The sequence below is a fragment of the Haemaphysalis longicornis genome, unplaced genomic scaffold (genome assembly GCF_048455015.1).
Source record: "Haemaphysalis longicornis isolate Haplotype H1 unplaced genomic scaffold, Haemaphysalis longicornis Haplotype H1 scaffold_6, whole genome shotgun sequence".
Lineage (NCBI taxonomy): Eukaryota > Metazoa > Arthropoda > Arachnida > Ixodida > Ixodidae > Haemaphysalis > Haemaphysalis longicornis.
The window spans coordinates 172,307,307-172,330,454 of NW_027526407.1; the positions used below are offsets into that span (position 1 = coordinate 172,307,307).

A 23,148-nucleotide genomic window follows, 5' to 3' on the forward strand; every position below is an offset into this window, starting at 1 on the left:
CGCAGTGGCTATGAAGGAAGCTTATTTATTATAAATAAAGTGGACTATCCACAGAAACCGTAGAAACCCTTTTACCATTAAAAAGCAACTTGCAAATCTATTACACGTTCGCACTCGGGTTTGGGGAAACCGTATAACAAAAGCAATCCTCGGTGCTAACACATAATGAGTTTTACTGTGGGTGTGTTTATTGTTCAGGACTGTTTTGAAAGGTCACATCCGTCTCTCACAACGCTGTGAAATCGTTCACAGTTTTGATGCAAGACACCCATTTGGCTCCTAAAAGCACGCTATTGATCCTTATAAAAGTTTTCTTCGTAGGCCGCTGATGGGCTGCATGACACAATAGTTTATTTCACCCTTGCACTATCAGAATTCATGGGTTTCACTTGTGGTACCTTTTTACTACCCAAATCCTTTACAGCGTTTTTCTTTAATACAGAACTTTCCTTACAGTTTCGACGAGATAGGACGATATGATGTACCAGCGGTTGTGGATCATATATTGAATGTCACGGGATCTTCCAAGGTCGGGTTGCTCGGCACATCGCAGGGATTTACAAACGCGTTGGTCTTCCTTTCTATGTGCCCTGAGTACAATGATAAGGCAAGTACTGCGCTCTCGGCAACTGTGTGTTGCGTCAAAGTGCTAAGAGAAGCTCTCGTTGTCTGTGGTCGCGATTTTTCGCAGTAGCTGCACCTGGTGTTTTCACCAGCTGCAGCGCTTGGTAATAACTTACAGCATATATGCTCACCCCATGGCTATTTCTCACGCTGTGCCAAGAGAGAGATTTGAGGGGTCGTGGAGTGGCGCGTGAAAACGTTGATGCTGGGCTCCCGTACCACGCGCGAAAGGTCGACCGGGGATGCGTCTGCAGGCACAGCGTGTTCGGAAGCAACAGCTAGTATACGCATTACGTTAGCCCCGCTTTGAGCTGATGGCATCCTCGCCAAAGAGTGTGATACACTGAATATTTCTCTTAAGGGCCTCCTATTCATCAACGCACTTCCACGGCTCACTGGTATAAAAAAATCTGAAACTACGATAAGCAGTACAGAGAATATAAATTTAGTCGCATGACTTCGTTTTTAACCACGCGTGCCACAATTAAAACTCCGCGCTATATCAATTGAAACCTAAACGTGGAATTTGCGATTTGTGTTGAGGAAAAACAAATATATCACAGCAATTACTGCAAAGCAAAGCAATGAAAGCCATTTGCTCCCATTTGTTCCTTCTAATGAGATCAAATTTTTTTCACCTGAATACCAGGGGCGCCATAGAATGTCCGAACCGTTTTAATTCATTGGCTAAATGCGAGGCCTTCGGATTGAAGCACTAACAAATTTAGACAAGGCTTCGTATTTGGCATTTACATGTAATCACGTAAGATATTTTGAAAACAAACGGCTACAAAATGCACTGAACACGTGCCCTTTGTATTTTTGTATTGGAAGAACATAATACCCCACACTAAAGACACCAAACACACGCCTTCCGTACGTGTAGCTGCCATTCCCACAAAACCATCGTAAATTGCCCATACCACGTCAAAAACTCAACGAAACCTACACAGTCCAACTACTCTCCATCAGAAATTTTCATTCGTCTTGACCAAAGCCTGAATCTCCAAAGCCTGAATCCACACATCTCAATAGATACCCTTGTGGAAGTATTTGTTATGTGTTTTTGTCTCCCGTGCCTAAATGCTATAAAATTTTATTTATTTTACTCTGCAAGTCTTCAATATTATTTTCCGAATTTCTCACTTCGAGAAAACCCCACGTGTTATATTTGTGTTGTTTCTACTTAAAAATTTTGTAAGCACTGCCCGCCAGTTCAACTTATCCGAGAAAATGATGCGCAACAGATAGTTCCGTTTGATGTTCTTATTATGGCGTACTTCTGGAAACCTATGCCCCGTCTTTCTATCTCTACTGTTGCTAATGGTCTCAGTTCCCTTCCTGTAATAGGCACAGTTTTTATTTCCTTTGAAAGTAATACTTGCTAACTAACGCAACATCATTCCAGCGCGGAAAGGCTATATTTGAACTAGAAAAATTGCAAGTATTGAAACATTTTGATATTTACGTTTTAGAGACGCCATAACGACCGAATTGACGCAATGGAGACCAGAACTGTGAAAAAGCCACCCGTATGAAATTCTCTTCAGCATTCTAGCGTTACCACCAAACGGAAATTTCGACGCCACTACAACAGCCAGCCAACATTCGTTGGTGCTATTTCTAGTTCCGCAGCCACCAATTGCACAAATTATTCTGCGATCTCAGAAAGCGGCTGAAGGCTTGCCACTAAATCATCAGTTTTCAGAATACCTATAGTATTTTTTCATAGTTTGGGTTGCAATTGGCAAATATTTGTGAAGACAAAGCAGTCCTTTTAAATAACGCACTTCTATTTTGTCTTCTTACATCCTTTACACCTGACCATACCTATCAGAAACAACAGTGGAGTAGTTCTCTTACCAAGGCTCAGCATGGATAAGTACAAAACTCTTTTTGTGTTTCCTATTTGCGATCTTACGGTCTTCTCTGGGTCTAAGCAGCACCATGAAAACAAGCTTTCTTTCCGCACCTAACATGCAAGCACCGCGCAGTAGCGTAACCTGCCTCGAACAGGATTGTAGAACGTTCAGCATCATATACAGACCTTGAAACACATCTGGTAATCTCCCCTTATTCATCAGAAATATTGGTATGCTTCCCCCAGAAGTTGGGCTCAGGTTGACGACCTCTAATCTTGCTCAAGAATCAAGACGCTGGACATGTACTGCACATTCCATTCTATACATTGTCTCGGGTTTCACTTGAGTTGACATGGTCCATCAACGCTCCAAAATCAAAGCTCTCCGTAATGCGGACAATTGTGTGCGCTGCGGGGCCGAGTTTCAAGGTGCCCGCTGCACTGAATTTCCTCGATGAATGCGGAATTCGGCTTAACATTATGTCGGAGCCACCACATAAATGCTCGCTTGAGTTTTCACATTCTAAATTTTGCCCTGTTATAGCACAGCCCTCAGTTGTGTCATCATCCTGGGCGAGAAAATACTTAATTTATTAAAAACAACAATCCTTGTGGCCTATCTCCAATACATCGTAACTAATTTGTGTGACCGTTTGGCTTGACCGTTTTTATGGCGACCCACCCGTTATATGACGACCGGTTTTTGCAATTCAGTTTTGGCAGCCATCTGTAAAGGTCTGTCACTCCCAATTAGGAACAAGAAAGAGAGCTTAAAGAATGGCGTCTGAGTAAGTTGCTAAACGGTCTCACTTCCACACGATGGCTCACAAATAGAGATTGTGACATGGTAATATGGCGTCTGGGTGCTCAGTTCTGCAACGCACTTTTTAAACCGTGCAAACTGTGTGGCTTCGTGGAAAAAAAAAACAGGTTATGTGAGGCCGGCAAGGCACATGGACAGCTTGAACGTTGCAGACTTAAGTTCGGTTAATTATTGGGGTGCAGCATAGAAAACCATTGCCTTACGGGTAAACCTACTCGTTCCGATGGGACTGTTCTGTAATGTTCATCAGGAACAGCACTTCGCATCAACAAGAAACTCTACAAGTAGCGAACCTTACAAATATTTCAAAATTTTGACCTTCATTCATCATCCAATCAAACTTAATTCCTTTATCAACTTATTCGCTCTCATTATCGCCAACTGGTAGGAACATTCTATTCACATTTGGAGCACGACACTTGCTGGAAAGAAAGCTTGGTGTCTCTTCACAAAAGGGGAGAGGGCTGATCAGTCCCCTGCTTGCGTTCGCTTTCGTGTGCGGTTCATTGCTATATTTAGCATGCTTCAGCGAACTTTTCAGACGCATGTAAACGCTCTCTTGTGCTTCTCTCTCCTGTCCACTTTCGATATGCACTTTTAAATTTCCAGCATCAGCTAACCTGGCCACACGGAGACGTTTCGTATCCCAAGCATATAAAAAAACTTCAACATATGGTTGAGTTTTAAAGTAGGGATATTGTGCATACAAGGCTGTGTTATCAAAGCAGTGCGTGAAACCCTTAATTCTTTCGCCCCTTACCAGATATGCAACATACACCTAGGCATGAAAAAAGTAAACAAAAAATTAAACAAAATGGCCATGAACTCAAAAAACGGCGTAGGGGAATCAATAAATACAGCTTTTTTACTAGCGTGCGCCAATTTTCGAAAAGGAAGAAGTGGACAAAACATTTCTGGCGGTTAAGAACCGAACCAACCACTTTTCGGATACGTGCCGATGCAGTTCAAAGTTTTCTGTGGACGAGAACATTTATTATTTAGCTATACACTGAAATAAGAATAAACCACAGCGCCACTGCGCAACATCGCTCCTTTTACGCAGCTACTTTTGGCACTGGTATCAAATACGACGGGTAATATGACGTGCTCAGTGGCTAAGGCGATGCGCTGCTGAGCACGAGGTCGCGGGTTCGATTCCTGGCCGCGGCAGCCGCTTTTCTGATGGAGGCGAAAAGCAAAAACGCCCGTGTGTACGAGATTTCGGCGCACGATAAAGATCCCCAGGTGGTCAAAATTAATCCGGAGCCCTCCACTACGGCGCGCCTGATCGCCTGCGTTGCGTCGGCGCGTTAAACCCCACAATAAAAAAAAAATCAAAATATGACGTGACCGTGATTTTGGACATGCGTAGTGGTTTGGCGTACGTTCCTTATGTGCACATTTTCATATGAGGATTGTGTGAACGTATTAATTGGAGCTTTTTACGTGTGAGCCGAAAAAGCTAATAGGGTAGCCACACCAACCTAAACAGCAAAGGAACTCTTTTCCAAAGTGGAAAACTGAGCAGTTAAACTACAGCATCGTATAGGGTTTGCGTCCAGAGTTATTATACTTGCATGCTCCCACTGCGTTTCCCCTGAAAGCTCAGTTTCTGCTTAGTTCTACAAGGGGTCTAAAAAAATAAACTTATCTTGGTGAAACCAGCCTGCCCATGGTGCATGTAATGGAGGAGATGTACACGGACGAACCTGCCTTTATTTCAAGGGCGAAACGAGAATTTGCTGTATTCCACGCAGACGTACAATTATTCTTCACTAGTTCCTATCACTCTCTTACTCATTTCAACTCCCAGAAAGCACTATGATGAATTTCAAAATTTTGTATCGTTAGCAGCACATCCATTTTTGATCAGCTGCGCATCAGAAACCTGGCTAAGCGATGCTGATAAAAATGTTTACTGTTTTTCCTCATATAATTCAGACTTCTCCCATCGTGTAACCCGGTGTCATGGTGGCGCAGCCATATTTGTATTACCACGAATGAACTACCGACACCGAACTGATCTACGCCTGAACGTAGTTGACTGTGAATCGGTGTGGATTGAAGTTACTGACCCTGATTTTGCTACTGAAAGTAAAAATGTTATCATCGGTACCCTTTATCGCTCCCCCAGTTCAGCCATGCCTAACTTCCCTATGGAACTTGAAAATTTATTGTATTCCCTGTCTCACAAAAACAAAGCTGTTATTATAGTTCGTGACATAAAAATTAATCTTTTAGCTCACGGAACCTCCAAGCATACCGATTACAGCAATTGCTTCTATGGCTATGGTATTGAATCTTAGATTAATCTACCTACCCGTTGCCTTAGCACTGATTCCAGCACGTTAATTGAGCATGCTTTACCGAATGCACTCCTCCAACCGGAACTCTATCATTCAGGTTGACATCACTGACCAGTTCTCAATTGCCCTCCGTTTTCCGTGTCCCAATCCAAACGTGTATTGCCATTTAAGAAATCTACTTTCAACAAAACGTAATTTATCAATTTAGCTAACAATTCAGATTGGACCCAATTCACATTTCTAAAAGATGCCCAGTCATCTTACACTGAATTCGCATCAATCATAAATCACTGCATATCTTCAACATTTGTCATGTCTTGTCAAAAAAAGCAATCGTCTCCGCAAAAACGATGGCTAACAGTTGGTTCGTTCGAAAGTCTACGAAAAAAAGGATAACCTTTATAGGAAAACTAAAATGCAGCCATTCAACAGCGCACTTAAGCAACGGTACAACAAGATAGTGTACCGTAGTTAAGTCAATACCAAAATAGGCGAAAAAAGATTACTACGAAAACCAAATCTTTGTGTCCGGCAGTAATGTCGGAAAGCAATGGAGCTTGCTAAATAAGTTCATGCACAACACGAGCACAAACCTGATAGAGGGAATAAATCATGAAGGCAACACCCTCACCCACCCTGATGAAATAGCAAATGCTTTCAGTATCTTCTTTTCTGCCCCACAAACCTCAGCTGACATGCCTACTTCAGATTATTCCCGACACGTGGCACAATCTTTTTTCTTAAATACGTTACACAATTCTTATTCTTGAAAATACGAGTGCGGGCCTTGATAATATGCATGCAAGCTACATTAAAGCCATTGTCGGCATCATTTTCGATACGTTTGCGCATATCGTTAACCTTATATTTGACACAGGCATTTTCCCAAAACAACTGAAAAAAGCATAATAATCCTTAGATTTAAAAAGGGTGACACAACCGTGATTTCAAACTACCGACCGATCTCAATTCATCCATTTTTCAGTAAAGTTGTCAAAACGTATTCGAACAGGGACTGCCTAATTACCTCGAACAAAAGAATATAGTACCTAAAAAGCAATTCGGTTTTCTTGATGCCTTATCAACCAACCTTGCTTTAATAGCCTTAACAGACAAGCGTTTAAAATCGACCAAGGCAAAAAGTGGGGCTCATTGACTTTACCAAAGCCTTTGACACGATCATTCATAACATTCTTTTCCGCAAGCTTGCTTCATACGGAATAACCACCCCCCCCCCTAAAACGGAATCAAAGCGAAGAAATTATTTTCTTATCTGATGTACTGTAGGTACCAAAATTATAAACATTGGGCTTCCTCAGGGTTCTCTTCTTGGGCCGATTTTATTCTTGTTATGCATTAACAATCTACGGTACTGCCTTTGCCAGGAAACGGAATGCCTGCTGTATGCTGATGACACCATATTGTTATGTCCCATACAACTATTGTAGTTATAACCCAGAGATTAAACTCTGACCTCCAAAACCTGAACTTGTGGAGTCGAAAAATATAATTTAAAAATTAATCCGGCGAGAAATAATGTTGTGGTAAAATCCCACCCCAGAATAAGTACTGCTTAGAGCTCCTTCCTTCTTGTTCGACTAGACAGGCATCTGAAATTTAATTTACATATTGCATCCTCAGTAAACAAAAAACAGCCTTTAGAATTCGTGTGCTGGTAAACTCTCGGCGTTATTTCAGCTTGTCCACGTTAATTACTCTTTATAATTCTTTCATCCATAGTAACATAAATTACTGCATCACATCTGGGGGAACACTTGCCCGGCTCACCTTGCGCCACTGCAGCATATTCAAAACCAAACAGGCGAAATAATCACCTATAGCCCGAGAGACACTCCTGTAACCCCTGTTTTGCGATCTCTCAACCTTTCCCCAATCAGTGAGCTTGTTTTGCACAACTTAGGAATTACCACTCATAACTTGCTCAGCCCCTCTCACATTCTTTATGTAATAGGACTGACAGATCTTACCAAAAACAACAGGCCGTCATTTTTTATGCGAAATAATTTCTTGCTTCCTCCGGTCCGTACGAACTACAGAAAACAGTCGGTTGAATTCATTACGATAAGATTGCGGAACAGCCTGCCCCTCCCCCTGAAAAGCCGAAAGCCCTTACCATATTTTAAACTATCGCTTAAACGTTTCTTCTTGAACAGTCACTCAATCTCACCCTATAAATACAAGGAAAATGTATAAAAATTCGGGAAGCTGTATGTATACAGTTGATCGTCGTTGCTTTGTGCGTTGCGACATTTTTTCTTTTGATCCATCCCAGTTCAAGCACGTTGCTTGATTGATTCCTGTTATGGGTTTACTGTGTAATATGAATTTTTCAATAATTCCGCTTTCATGTATGTTCTGCTTGCGTTATGAAGGCTTTACAAATCAGCCTAGGCTGGTTTTGCGCAATTACGCTCTTTTGGTTCTGCTGATGCCCAGGTCGTATCTTGTTTTCTTGTTTTTTTAACCACCTCTCTAAAATTTTGGCCCAATCTGTAATGAACGATCATCATCGCACCATGTATATTTTTCTATATTCAATTTATTTGTGTAAGAACCAACATTATATTACCAGTTTTTATGTACTTTTAACAAGAGGTCCCCCCATAGGGATAAACTATGGGACCTCTTTCTGTATTCCTTACCAATTTATACGTTTTATTATTTGGAGAGCTCCTAAGAAACTTCAAATTCAACGAGAAATGCTAGCCAGCGGAGTAGTTAGTGGGAAGTAAAACCCTATCATTTCGCGAGATATAACCTTGAAATGTGGAGCTGAAATCACATAGCAAAATAGACTGACATCCTGCATAATAACCACAATTGCCAGATTGAGCAAATATTGGGCGACGTAAGCATCATAGCAAATTCTCATCATAGCAAGTTCTTCATAGACATGATATCGACGACAATAGAGGCGTTTTTACTGAAGGTAGTTCAGGCTCCACAAGGCAGCAATAAAATAATCAACTGGTAGAATTGTGTAATACAATACTGCTGCAGGATGTATACACACGGTGAGAAAGTTAAAGTTATTGATTTAAACACCAATTCCAACTCCAATCATGCTGCATAAAAAGGACAGTAAACATTTCTGCAATAACAGAGATTACCACTTGTTTTCTTCTCGCAGGTGAACATTCTCATAGGGTACGCACCCGTGGCAAACCTGACTCACTTCACGTCAATGGCAAGATTTATCACACCTTTCGCCGAAGTTATACAGGTAAGGAAGACACCGGCAGCACTATTTTCTCTCTAGCGGGACTCTAAAAATAGCTCGTTTTCACTTGAACAACATCACCAACGCTTTTGTTACGCACCGTCTTCAACTATAAAAAAAGAACCTGCGTAAAACTCATATCCCGGCATTCAAAAGACACTGCTCCCGGACATCGCTCGGAGTTTTTTTTTCTAGAATACCTTTAATTCGTGATAGTTTGCAATGGCTTGCCAAATGCCGCTTAGAGTGGCATTAGAAAGAAGTGCAAGAAAGCCAGTTTACAAAGACAAAGCTTCACGTAAAAGCAAACGCATATTGCTAATCACGTCGGATCTATGTGCTTCTGAGCATGCATGACATAATGCGTGAAGTAGTGTGTGTTTGAGAAGGCGATCAAGCTTATGGATCTGTAGAACGAATTTCCCGGTGCGTGTGCTAATAAAATGCGCTCACCAGCAAATTTACATTGCGTTGCCAAAACGACTTGTACATAGAGCTCACATGTCTGATTCCTTAGATATGCTTTGGATTGAATTAGCTGTTATTTTTTACACCTCTTTTCCAAAATTAGTAGAAAAATAACAAAACTTTGTGCTAGTATGCATGCGTATGTTTAGGGATGACCACCGTCATGGCTCAAAAGATACCAAATATCCTCGTCTCCTTTACATTATGAAATTTCATCCCTGTCGCGTGCTAAAAAGCTTCGCTGGGTGTCCATTGTCCCGAGACTGTAATGGCCATTTCGTGTTTTATTTACACATTGGCTGAAATGAAATTTTAACATTGAGATTTAATTGAGCTAATTTTAATTATAGACTTAACACGTAAAAGGTAGTGCTAACTGCCAAACTGGAAACAAGCACAGAGGACAGCTAAGTGATTGCATATTTTACGGGAAGCTATAAATAGGCGTGCAATGTTTTGTATCAGAGAAAAGATTGAATGACGTAGCACCTGAGTCCGGTGCCAACGTTTCGACAAAAAGGCGCAGTACTTAAATGGTATACGTAGTGGGAAACACGTGAGGTAATCATTTTGAAAGTGGTTGTTATTTCTTTCTAATCTGTTTCGCTATGTTCATGCCATGTTTAGTCAGTTTGCTATAAAAATGCACATTTGAACAAAGTCATCAAGTTGTTCACGTTAAATGTGCCTTTATTGCAGGCGGTGAACGACGTTTTCACTAATGGAGGCTTTCTAGTTTCAAGTCAACAGCAAAAAAACGTAATTGCCACCGTTTGCAACAGCCCTCTACGAGATCTTTGTTACGCCCCGTTGGCTCTTCTTTTCGGGAGAAATCTGAAGCAGTTGAACGGGGTAATTACACAATTTTCTTTCGTTATAATACATACAAGGCATATATCTGAGCTGAATCCTATCTGAGCGCCAATCACACGAATAGTAAGAATAGGAAAGAAATTGCAAGGTATTTTTAGGAAATAGACTTGTAATAAAAAAGTCTGATTACTTTATGCTGGTTTCTCACAGAAGCCTATTTTTTCACGTATGTAGAACAAAACCCATAATTGGACACAGTCAGGCTTATGCTTATACAGTAACTTCTAAAGAAGAAATGGTGTTTTTTAGAATATTCTAACTTTGAATTTTGAAGATATAAGAAAAAGATGGCAATTTCGTACTTTACGGACGGAATAATTACGTAGGAATGACCACATTTTATGCGGATATTTTTAATTAGAGATAGTAAACACCGGCTTATGAACATCAAAGACTGTCCTGAGTGAGAACAAGCTGAATTGTTCGCGACGTCGCTTCCTTTTTCTGATAGCTTCTTAGGCAACAAAGTTCAGCACAATTACACGGCACTCTAATATGAAGCTTTATTCTACGCCTCACATGGCCAATAATCACTGTACAGGATGAGCCTAATTGCTTCAAATATTGAGCCTAAATACGTTTGCGCGTTTATTAGCTACCTCTATGGCGAGAAATGTATAAAAATGAGCCGGGGTTGTTAAAGACATTGATAATAGTGTTAACAAGTTTTGCTAAGGCACATAATCTAGCAAAAATCAAAGCCCCTTCTAATCCAAATATGGCATACAGGCAAACCTTAGTCGCATGCACTCTCAGTCAAAGCCAAAGGGCAAAATCTTCTCTCCAGAAATACAAAAACTCAACTGCCAAAGCCCAAAGTCATAATCTTACCTTGCCTAAAAATGCATTTCACCATCGTCAGGAGTGTGTACTGCCAAACTATATTTCGCATAATTTCAGATGTCCATTAGTTGTGTAAGAACATCGTATTGGTATGTTTTGTAAAGTATAATTGGTGTACCATGCGTGAAACTGAATGGGAAACTTGGCTTTCATGTAGTGGGTTTTGTTCGAAACTCAACGTTATTAGTGAGGCATACAGGGCTTCGCTTTAGTAAAGGTTACATCCAAACCGAGTACACTGTCTTTTCTTTCTTCCCTCTTTGGTATTTTATTATATTCAAAGTTCTCCCACTTTGTGAAACTGGAAGCTATAGCCGAAAAGGAGGCACGTAATAAGAGAAGCCGAAGGCAATAAATGAGATGCGCGAAATAAAAGTTTTGGTTTGCTCCCATTTGGAAGTAAGGAGTGATTTTAGACCGCGTCAAAACTGGGGAGGAAGACATTGGTGTTAGAGCCAAATTTGTAGCTGTTGTTCTCTTTGTTTCAAGTATTTTGCCATACTTCAAATAACTGTTTCTAATCACTCATTTTTATCAGACCAGAATTCCGGTCTACCTCGCCAATGCTCCGGCTGGGACGTCTACCCAGGACATCGTCCACTTTGTGCAGGTCCGAAACTAATATTTTATGATGTTCATCATTTACGAAATCACTGTAGTCAATACAAAAGGATAGCCTGCTTTTGGCTGAATCGTTTGCTGAGCCCATATACACATTCCTTCATTTATGTTTCGGAATATAGCTTCCACCACATCTGAAACGCATTCATGAAATTTATTGTCTGACGTTGTAGAGAAGGCCCGAACCGGCAAGCAGATGTAAAATAATACTGCAGCTGAATCGTAGGTTGTCGATTATTAGGAAGGAGCATGTTTAACATAGAATAAAAGCGAATGCTAGATCTTTCCCACCGAAAAATAAAAACCACCAAGCAAAGCGTAACTGCACATACAATAGGCGCTTATGAGTGTCAACAGAATGCATCGAAAAAAGAACAAATATCTATCTCCGTTCTTCCAATTATATTCCGAGGCAAACAAAGCTATGATGAACATTAGCATGAAAATGTATTTTGCTGCTTGTGCAAGAAAACTGAAATATTAAACTATTTTTGTTTTCGTTTTGGTTACTATGAACATTTTTTTGCGGAGAAGCAAGAAACCACCACTTACACCAAAACAGGCGAAATATTCTTGCAAGTAGTGCAAGATGGGTATATTGTCAGGGCGCCTACCGTACTGCAATACGTATACGGCAGCATGCAAAAAGCGGCTACGGCACCGTACACCTACAGTTATATAGATGATACCATCAGAAAACTACTGAAGAAATCAAATACTCGCTGCATGCACGGCCTACACAATAACGCATTTTCTGTAACAAGTCATCAAGCAAATGGAATATATCATATGGCCCCAAGTATTACTTTAGAAGCGGTTCATAGAGCTGCTAATATTAAACAACCAGCGCAAGGACCTCCTATCGTTGTTTTGGGTTGTGTTTCGCATGATCGTACACATAAAGTCAAGCAGTAACACGTCTTCTTTTGGCGATTCTTATGTGTGATTGAAGCACAGAAGCACTCCGTTGTTGAAACCTATTGTACCAGCTTTCAAGTTGAGATTCATTAAACAATATAGTCAGAGCCCCTTTCGAGCGGAAATATTGTAACGTGGCGGCAGATGACGGGAACCATCTGGCGATGAAGCGATGTATTTACACGACTATTTACAAGCAGCCATTCCTAGCCCGGGTTCGCCGCGCCCCGCACCCATCTTCTCCCTTGTCGTCATTAGTGGTGGGCCATGCCGGCGCGGGTATTGTCCTGTCTCGTGACATCACCTCCCCGGTCGATGAGGACCGTCCCGGTCGACGACGAGGCAAATTGACGATTGAATGCGGATGAGATGAAAAATGCAGTGACGAATCACTTGCCGCCACGGATGAGGATGACGGCGTTGATGATGCCTGGCCCAGCAACAGCAATGGCGTAAGCCGTGACGAAGCACCGAAGGTCCTCGAGCCACGTCAGACGGAAGGGCGGGGGAACACATAGTCGGCGTGTCTGGGTTGGCTGGTCTCGGCTGGTCTTCATTGGGGTCTTTCGGGCTGGGGGCACGGGGCGGGGGACATCGTCTTGTTCTGGTCTCGACTGTGCTGGGGCGGCCCGTCGCGGCTTCGTTGCCCTCGGCGGCTGCGTCCACGTCGATGTGATGTGGTGCTGGGGCCAGGATGGGGATGACGAACCCGCACACTCCACCAAATGTAACGTGACGGCAGATGACGCGAACCATGTGGCGATGAAGCGATGTATTTACACGACTATTTACGGGCAGCCATTCCTAGCCCGGGTTATCCGCGCCCCGCACCCATCTTCTCCCTTGTCGTCATTAGTGGTGGGCCATGCCGGCGCGGGTATTGTCCTGTCTCGTGACAATATGTTTACAAGATTGCAATATTGCACTTCTTTGGATAGAATGGTAATATTCCGTCCGGAGATTAACTGGAGCACGGCCATACACCAGGGAAAACAAGGAAAACACATGAACGAGCGTGTGTCCGTATATTCTCGCAGGTAAACAGTTGTATCAAAACACGGAACTGTTTTTTGTAACAGCGTGACATACATCCCAAACAACTGGTCAGCGTGCAGTTACTCAGCTCTGTACAAAGCCGCTCAGTCGCTCTTATTTTTCGACACCGCCTCCAGTAAACTTCCCCCTGTGTTTTCTGATTATCAGCCGAGAAGAAAACGGGAACAAACAAAAATGTAGAAGAAATGAAGATACATTTACAGTTGTACCGAGAACGAGAGTATGTGCATTTATTTGGCGAGTTCGGCAGTCTATGCACACGATAGTTTTTGTTGGTTACGGGTTGTTCCTATCATCAAACTGTTGCGCAGTAAAGGAGTGTTTTATTATATGTGGCCCTATTACCATTTCTTTCTTCCTGTAGGTCTTCAGGACCAGAAATTTTGTAAGATTTGACTACGGTATCAAAGAAAACAAAGCCCGCTATGGCCAGGTAAGGCAAAAAACGTTTTACTGCCATGCTTCGTCATAACGGCGCAACACCGTGAACATGGTTTATTTTAAGCATTCTTTGGAAATTCTTAGTGCGCTCTTAACTAAAACAATTTATCTGGCGTGTTTTGGAGACAAGTCAATGGTGCAGGTGCAGTATGAGTTTTAAAGTGTTGCTAAGCTTTAATACTAAAGTTACAGTTCTACTGAACATTTGGATCCTTCTGGCATGGTTTTGTTAATTCTGTGATAGTAGGTCAAGCCTGACATCAAGAACAACCTATTCGAAAACTTCATTCATTGCCCCTTGGAGGTGTACAAAATAGAAAAAAAACGAGAAAAAATTCCTAGATTACATATGCAAACTCTTGCACGCACAGAGATTTAGGTAAACGTGGGAGGGTAAAAGTGACTGTCCAAATGAAGTGCATATGTAACTGGTTCTTATAGCAAGGCCAGTTTCTCGCGCAACTTTGATGTTCAGAGAATCAGCTACTTACCCCGCCCAAGTGGGCAGAAAACGTTTGGCTATATTGGGCACAACGTGTGCACCGCCGAGAATATTTTGTGTAGTAAACCGCCGTTATATTACAAGAGCTTTTTATAAAACGCGCGTGATATGTTTTCAACCCACTAGTTCTCAATAAAAAGTGCTTTCGGTCAAAAATGTTCAGATAACCTCGAAAAGGCAGCAATATTGACAGAAATACGCTACCATAAGTCCAAACACATTTATCCCGAATATTTCAGTTCTAGTTAGGCTGAAAATTGGTGGAATAGTAAAGGCCACCACAATATTTTCCAGACTTTTTGACCAGCGCTGGTTTAATTGGATTAGTGTACAGTAAATGCCACATTGTTATATTTTATTTTCGACAAGCACCAGAATTTTATATTCGCCTGTACAGCAGACAATTCGACAATCATCTCTAAGAATGGCATTGACGACCATAGGCACTTGCTGTTTTTCTGCTCTTGAATTGAAAACTGGCATTCTTATAGCTTCTATGAGTATTTACTAAGGTGCACTGGTGTTCCTGCCCTATCCACAACAAAACTGTAATGTACGTGGCGATGCCTCAGACAACATTTTCAAAACACCAGCCTGTAAACACAACCACTCTAAAACAATTTACATGCACGAGAAACACCGCACAGTCTCAGAAATACTACCGTTGTCTTGAGTTGGGAAAAGTTACCTATGCCAAGCAACGCATTACCCCCGTATACTGGCAATACTATAATCGAAAAACTGACTTTGCGTACACATGGTTTTGTAAATTTGTGAGCCGCAAAAACTGAACAAAATTTAGGTAAGTCTTCAACCATTGATATTGTACACATCATCCCCAAAAAAGAAGAAAGTCTGTGTCATAGTCATTCTTTGTGCAAGAGGAATTTCATTTAAACAAGTGGACGTATTTCAGCCCCAAATATAGTTTATACTTCATGTTAAAATAAAATTTTGTGCGATTTGCTTTGTTTTTTTAAGCTCAGTTACTATGAGCGGGTCTGTCTTAAAAAAGCAGAGGTATATACTTGAGCTCAGCCTTTATACGCTTCAATGTCCTTATGTGAGAATGTCAGGAGAAGTGCAGCATTCTATGTTACGACGATTTAATCGGGGTTGTGGACGCATAAGAACATTTCATGGTTATCGGGATTTGCCGCAGTGATGGCCACCCATTATAAGTAGTTGTTTTCAGTGAGATTTTCACGTCATTATGAAACAATAAAGAATTTTTAAATTGCATATACTCGAGACAGACGTTTTCTGGTAAACCACGCATGCAGGAGTACAAATTGGTTTACGGAGAAGGTATAAAGGGAGAAAGAACACCATGTAATAAAACGTGAGTTGGCGGTTGCTAAAAAGCAAGATGTAGTGTGTACCGGCTGCTCAAACGTTTTCCACAGAAACCATAGTTAATTTGTACGAAACACTATAAAATCTCTAAAGCCATCACCCAAATTGGTTTTTAGAGTATCGAATGAAATACCATCGGCATTACACTGCGTGGTTGAGTAAAAAAACACCCAAAATATTTTCCATGCCTCTTAAAGTATGTTTCTATCTCACCACCTTTCTACAGGTACCGCATTCCTATAGGATATAACAGAATAGAACGTTCTGTCGTCAAAAACGTATCCCTTACTGTCGCCGACCGCTCTTTCGGACTCGAATGGAACCGCTGATAAGTCCGAATAGTCGGTAGTGCGAAAAAAGTATTCACTGAAAAAAACCTTAATTGGTCCAACGGCTTGAAAGACACATGTATCCGAGTCTCTATACACGTACGCCTACGCGCGACAATGTCCGCCTGCATTTTCCTCAGGGTTTGTCTGTCATTGTAGGCAGACAAAAGCACTGTAAGCACTCGCGCTAGATCTGTATTTGATGCCTCTGGCGTTGGTGGCACGTCATCATTGGAGTTTCTGTCAACTTGCGCCGGTTCGAGGGCCTATCGTACGATTTCGTCATCATCCAAATCGGCACATGGCAGGGCGGCACTATCGATGTTGGTGAAATATTCAACCATAGCCGCTCCAACACCGACACCACCAGCACGAAGGTCACCGAAAACGTCGCATGCTTAAGCAGTTGGCATCTCAGCTGTGGGGTTCTAAGCTGTGTGACTATCCTCGTAATCACTGCCAATTACCAATCCCGCATGGCGAGAGCAGTTGCAGATCGTGTCCTGTGTTATTGCCCTCCAAGCATCAGACAGGATGCAGACAGTCGACAGCACATCCACCACGTAGTTTTTGTCACTGTCCACCAACAACAGCACACGATTCAGAAGGCGCGATCGGTAGAGCAGCTTCAAGTTCTTGACAGCTTGGTTCACTGGTGGTATTCGCGGCAAAAATTCCAGGAACACTGAAGCAAGAGTAAAAAAATCGAACGGTGTGTGCGGCGTCGAAAATATTGGTCGTGGATATACATATACTTCAATGTCACAGGTGGCCGTACCGCAAAGGTGTCCGAATAAACAAACGTATCCGAATTTTTGGCGTCCTAATAAACGGTCGGTGACTGTATATATTTAGTTAGGAAAAGAGGACAACAGCTTGATTCCGACGTAGCGGATTTTTTATCTCCCTTATGACACTTTACAACTCACATATACTGAACATGTATCAGTAATTCTAGTAGTTAAAGCTAGGGAAATTGAAACTTATAACCTTACAACAAAAAGAGGCAAAGCCTTGAGAAATTTGTAGCTAGTATTGCATGCACGGCACCGTCATTGTTGAGCTTAGTGTTTAGCTGTTTTACGACATCACGCAAATTTCGCATCGTCATCCTTGATTCAACATTTTTCTGTCAAATGTTTTGTTTTTTCTGGTGCCAACATCATCAAACAAATAGTGACTACCTGTAAGCTAAAATTCATGCAATAAAGTAGGCTCGAACCGACAATCTCAAGTGTTATTACATTTTTAGGAGTTAGACCTGAAATATTATGTCTGAAACACGACGCGATTGAAGCTTCTGTACGTGCTTTTATTACTTTTATTAGCACGAAGGCCTAAATCTCCCAAAAGTTTAACTCTGCGAAAGAAGGATGTTTGATGTATGGCGTTTTTTATGCCGTTGACCTTGTATGCCCGTAGAAGCAAGCCATAAATATACGTTAAACTTTTATATGTGAAATTTAAAATTTTATACTGTAAGCCAAGGCGGCAGCCTAGAAAAGGCTAAATGAGGTATTTTATGATCTTTGGCGAACACGTGTATTCTGCCTGTCTTAAAAAAATAACGCTCATCCCAGATAACCCCGCCGGCCTACCCACTGGAGAAGATCCAAGTTCCAGTGGCCCTGTTCAGAGGCAAGGCCGATTTGTGGGCGGACCCGAGGGACATAGACGACCTGGTTCAGACGCTGCATCACGTGATTGTCTCAGATGTCACTGTGCCAGACCCACGCTTTGGACACCTAGATTTTGTATTTGCTTGTAATGCAACAGATTTTTTACATCGTCCGATGATAAACCTGCTAAAGAACTACACCTCAACTCGTAGTTAACAACTTAAGCACGCATTAAAAATAGTTACACATAGTTTAGTAAAATGCGGTTGTTTCTCGCCTCAGCCACCGCGGCAAATACCACCAACGACACCACATGAATAAGGTGTTTTGTTGCTCATTTGGAAGCTCCAGTGCAAAAATCACAATTTGGAGACACTTTCCCCTTTAAATATTTTCCATTTCGAGCACTGTTCAGACACAGCAGAGAAGGTTCGTGGGTTCATGATGCCTTCATTAGCTCCCTCATCCTGCCTTTTACGACAACCGCGGATGCTGTCCCGCCTAAAATCCAATACTATTAATCCAATACAGCGTGCCCAATACTACCTTATGTTCTATTTTCAATGTATGTGTGTGGGAACTTATTGTAACTTCTTAAAGGCAAGACAGCAGTACCTGCCAACCAAACACCATAAATGTGAATCACAAGCTAGCAATTTTGTACGTCACAATGACTAACAGTTTTCACCGACTTCAATCTTTTTCTTTGTTGTATTCTAGAAAAGCTACTACTAATTAAACTGTTTTCAAACCTTGCGTTGCCATTCTCTGCGTCACAGCATTTTCCGTTGAATTGTGATGTTACAAAAAATCCGCAACCAAAAAACAAAGTACACCCACAGCATAAAATCAAGGGATGCTTTTCAAATAAACTAAACCGTCACATTACTGAGTAAAATATGGCAATAACACCCTTGGGTGCTTTTTCTGTATTTATAACACCCCATACTTCCCACCCACGTTTACATTTAGAAATTCTGACGTTTCGATCGACTGTTTTGTTAGTACCTGTTATTGTTCATAATTCTAAACTGGTTTTAGTATCCCCGCCACAAAAAGACAACACGATGCAATTGCAAAGAAGTAATGCAGACGCATTGCGATGAAACTTATAACAATGAAAACAAATATTTTTATTGCATTGTTCTCTGTTGACATCGCGATTGGCATCGCAAGAGTTAAAAATAAGTTACGTTTGTCCTTCATAGGTGGTTCGATTGGTGCAAAATTTACCACTCATCTATTTAGACAAATGAGTAGGCAAACAACTTTCATGAAAATGGGAATAAGTCTCATTTTGAATAAGTACCAAAACATTTCAGGGCTACACAATCCCTGAATGCCTAAAGCCATGATCAAACAATTGCTCCTAATTCTTCGTTTATGTACTTATTTTACTCTCATGAAAAACATCATTGTAGAGTGCAGTATTTTGACGTTGAGGTAAAATTCGTGAATGCGAGGCACAGGTGAATGAAATGTGTTCCAAAATACGTGGAAGGAAACCCATTTAACACTACGATAAACGTAATAGGAGAATAGTTTTCCTTATAACTAATATTACAGCAGAATTGGGGAGCTTTTGTTTGAACCTATGCTTCTGAATAATTACAGAAATTGAATAAAAACACGCAATAAGAGTTTGGGTATATTTATGCCTTCTGATTATATGCCGGATGTTTCACCTATTCAGCCTTCTGCGTGTGTTTAGTCTCCTTTAATTGCTAGGGCACCTAAGTTTCAGAACAACTTTGTCTTACGCTTGATTGCGGTAGCCAGCACCGCTCCGACAGTCGTGGCGAAGAAGGCGTTATTTTAACACGCTGCTTGTGAATCCAACGCATACAGCCTGTGAAAAGCAGTGAACTGACGCTAAATCCTCGTATGCTATCTTTAGGTTGCCGTGAGGTAAGAGAGCACTATTCCTGCAGTTTAATGTTGTTGAGGATGAAGCACGTTCAACCAATCAGGCAACGATTTTTTTTGTTTTATTCCTATAATATTATTATTCATATTCAGCTTGAGTGCCTCTGAATTAGCTTGAAAAAGAGTAGAGAAAAGCACACTTCCTAAGGGGAAACCGCAGCAACCAATTCCGATATCATTTTGTATGCCTTAAAAAATCGGGTGTCTGGGCAGCTGTGTTTTTGTGTATCGGAGCGGCGCTGGATGCAATTCTCAAACGTACTAAACCAAAATAATCCCCTGACATTGTACGAACACAGTAGCCCAGATAGCCGAGTTTGTACGGCCTCGGGTATCTAAACAAAATGGGTGAGTATAGTCACGACTCTCTACTCGCGTTCTCCCAAGCTACGTGCAAGTATGTCTAGATTTACGCCGGGATTCATAAAAACATATTGACGTGTCTGGTCGCACACCTTTACGACCTAAAATTGAATACCATTTATAGTGCCAGAATTTTTTGATGCGTCCGTCTCAGATATACCTCTATACACTGGTGTATCATTTAAAAACGGCTGCATTAAATGCAATTTATTTAAGTGGACCAATAGGCGCCGCACATGGACTCTCTCTGGTTACCGTCTATTATTGCTGGACTCCCTCGTGCACCATACGGACCTGCCAAACATTCCCTCACAGATTTCACCTTGGGAGGATGAAAATGTCTGCTGGCTCATTCGTAGTACCCGAAAACCTACCAAAGAATTCCACGCTTTCCAACGATCCGCCCGCGCTAGCCGTGCCGATGCTGATCCTGGGGTCATTTTCACAGACGCCTCCTGGGATTCTACCACCCACCGCGCAGGAATTGCTTTTTATCACACCCAACGTGCGTGCACCGTCTTGTGAACTGGAGTTGCGCGCTATTCATACGGGCATGAGCTATTTATTTCATGTTTTTTCATTTTCATTTCATTTATTTAAACAAACCATATTTTGGGAGGAGAGGCAAAAGGCAGAATAACTCTGCCTGACGGCCGCCATCAACCCCGGACATGTAACATTGCAACATTGCACAGCAACGGTAGAAACAAAACATGACAACTAGCTATACAAAGGCGATGTAGAAAAAACAAGAGTATACATTTTTTAAATAATATAGTAGAAATTAGAGTAGGCGCACAAGACAAATAATTACAAATTTCACAGCGTAACGCTACATAACTCCATATTTAATTCCAATAAAACAAACGAAAAGCCAAAATTGTACATTTATCAAAAGTAATATAGCAGCAAGCACAACAGGCGCACAACAAAAATTATAACAAACTATACAGAGTAGCGCTATACAATCTACACAAAGTAGCGCTACCAAATTTCCGACATTAAAAAATGTTAATTTTTTTTTCTTTTGCGCGAGTCAAGACGTGGTGTGTTGCAGTAATTCTACAACAGCTGGGTGCTTATTTAGATAGGTGGGAATTTGGTGGTCAAATTTTTGCAAACCATAGTTTGTCCGGATCATTGACGTCCAAAAACAACTCGGCTGAAGATCGTAATGCACATTCACTGGTACATATTGTTCTAGAAATAATAATTTCTTTGATATTTCCCTACGAATATAAAGACTAAGCTTAAGGTCAAACAACTGATGTATTGTAAGAATACCGTGCTGCAAAAATAACGGGGCAGAGTGGTTGCCTACTAGGTAGTACATTCTAAATGCAGCGAAGAGCTCTTTTTTGTAGTACTGGAAGTCTGTTTAAATTATTTGTCGTCGTGTTTCCCCATACTAAACGACAGTAATGAAGATGAGACTGCACTAGCGCGTAGTACATTTGGCGCATAAGCCAGATCGGGGCCAGACATCTAAGTTTATAAAGCAAACCAACAGACCGTGACACCACGGCGTGTACCTTACTAATATGAAGAGTCCAGCGGAGGTTTTCATCAAAAAGAATTGCTAGAAATTTAAAAGCGGGCACCCGTTCGATAGAAGTGTTCGGAAATTCTACCAAAGGGTCATAATTGCCGAGCTTGGTTCTGGGTTTAAAAATAACATATTTTGTTTTTCTGATGTTTAATTGAAGTTTATTGAGAGTAAACCACTTTCATCGTTCAATGATCGAGTTATTAACAGATGTTTCTTAGTTACGCAAGAACAGACCAGAAACTAACACACTAGTATCATCGGCATAGAGCGTAATAACAGGAGAGGAAGGAACATGTACAATATCAATAATGCATAAAATAAACAGCAGTGGGCCCGAAAAGAACCTTGAGGGACTCCACAGGAAATACCTTTTGTCGATGATCGGTAGCCATCCAGGCTGGTAAACTGTAAGCGTTCGGATAAGTAACCACGGAGCAAATTCAAGACGACACCTCGGATCCCATAGAAGGGAAGCTTATCAAACAATATGTCATGCTTCATGGAGTCAAATGCCTTTCTGAAATTTAGAAAAAGTCTAATGGTATAATATTTATTTTCAAAGTTATTCAATATCCTTTCTTTATTATTTAACGATGCCATTTCGGAAGAACGGTGTATACGAAACCCAAATTGTTGATCCACAATCGCGCCAGTCGAATCGAGAAATTCGATTAACCTTTTCTTTATTAAATATTCTAGTAACTTCGAGAAAATTCGAAGGACTGAAATGGGTCTATAGTTGATAATGTTATTGGACCACCTTTATGCAATACAACTACTCGGGCAATTTTTATTGCATTCGGAAAGATGGCAGTAGTGAACTCTTGATTACAAATATGAAGCAAAGGAATGCACAAAAAATTTGCGACAGCTTCAACAGGCTGAGCCTCAATGTCGTCGTAACCGGCCGACGTGTTATTAGATAAAGATGGCAGAAACGAATGTATTTCGACTTTCGTGGATGGTGAGAGAAAAATAGTGTTATTGGAAACAGACAAATTTGTGTGATCAATATCGACGTTTGAGTCATATACTGCTTCGGATACACATGACGTAAGAAAATGTTGGTTAAATTTTTCAGCAAATAAATTCGTTACTATATTCTCTGTCATCAAACGTGAGCGTAGATGGGGTTAAAGTAGAAGGGTTGCCGATGATATTCTCGAAAGTCAGAATTGAGCCTGTTCCTTAAACGCTTGTATTGGGAAAATATTTGGGCAATTTTTTGCGAATAAACTTATCCAAGAGCTTATCTCTTGCTTTAATTCTTGTGCACAATTCACGCGACACCCACGGTTTTCTAGACTGCCTGTATTTTTTAATCGGTTGCAGCGGGAATTCATTATTATAGCATTGCTTAACTTTGCTAATAAAAAGGTCGTAAGGCAGTTCAGGATTGCTCGCATTATACACGTCATTCCATTGTCTG

The 23,148-nt window shown here is 41.2% G+C and overlaps 1 protein-coding gene across 1 annotated transcript in view; it reads left to right on the forward strand.

Annotated features, from left to right (window-relative positions):
• The window catches only part of LOC144143369 (gastric triacylglycerol lipase-like), a 57,120-nt gene extending 38,440 nt beyond the window's left edge, over nucleotides 1-18,680 (forward strand). Inside the window, exons 5-10 of the mRNA XM_077675136.1 lie at nucleotides 457-607; nucleotides 8,766-8,858; nucleotides 10,023-10,175; nucleotides 11,578-11,649; nucleotides 17,843-18,026; nucleotides 18,661-18,680. Of these exons, the coding sequence (XP_077531262.1) occupies nucleotides 457-607; nucleotides 8,766-8,858; nucleotides 10,023-10,175; nucleotides 11,578-11,649; nucleotides 17,843-18,026; nucleotides 18,661-18,680 (673 nt within the window). The remainder of the gene's footprint in view (nucleotides 1-456; nucleotides 608-8,765; nucleotides 8,859-10,022; nucleotides 10,176-11,577; nucleotides 11,650-17,842; nucleotides 18,027-18,660) is intronic.
• Nucleotides 18,681-23,148: the final 4,468 nt, after the last annotated feature.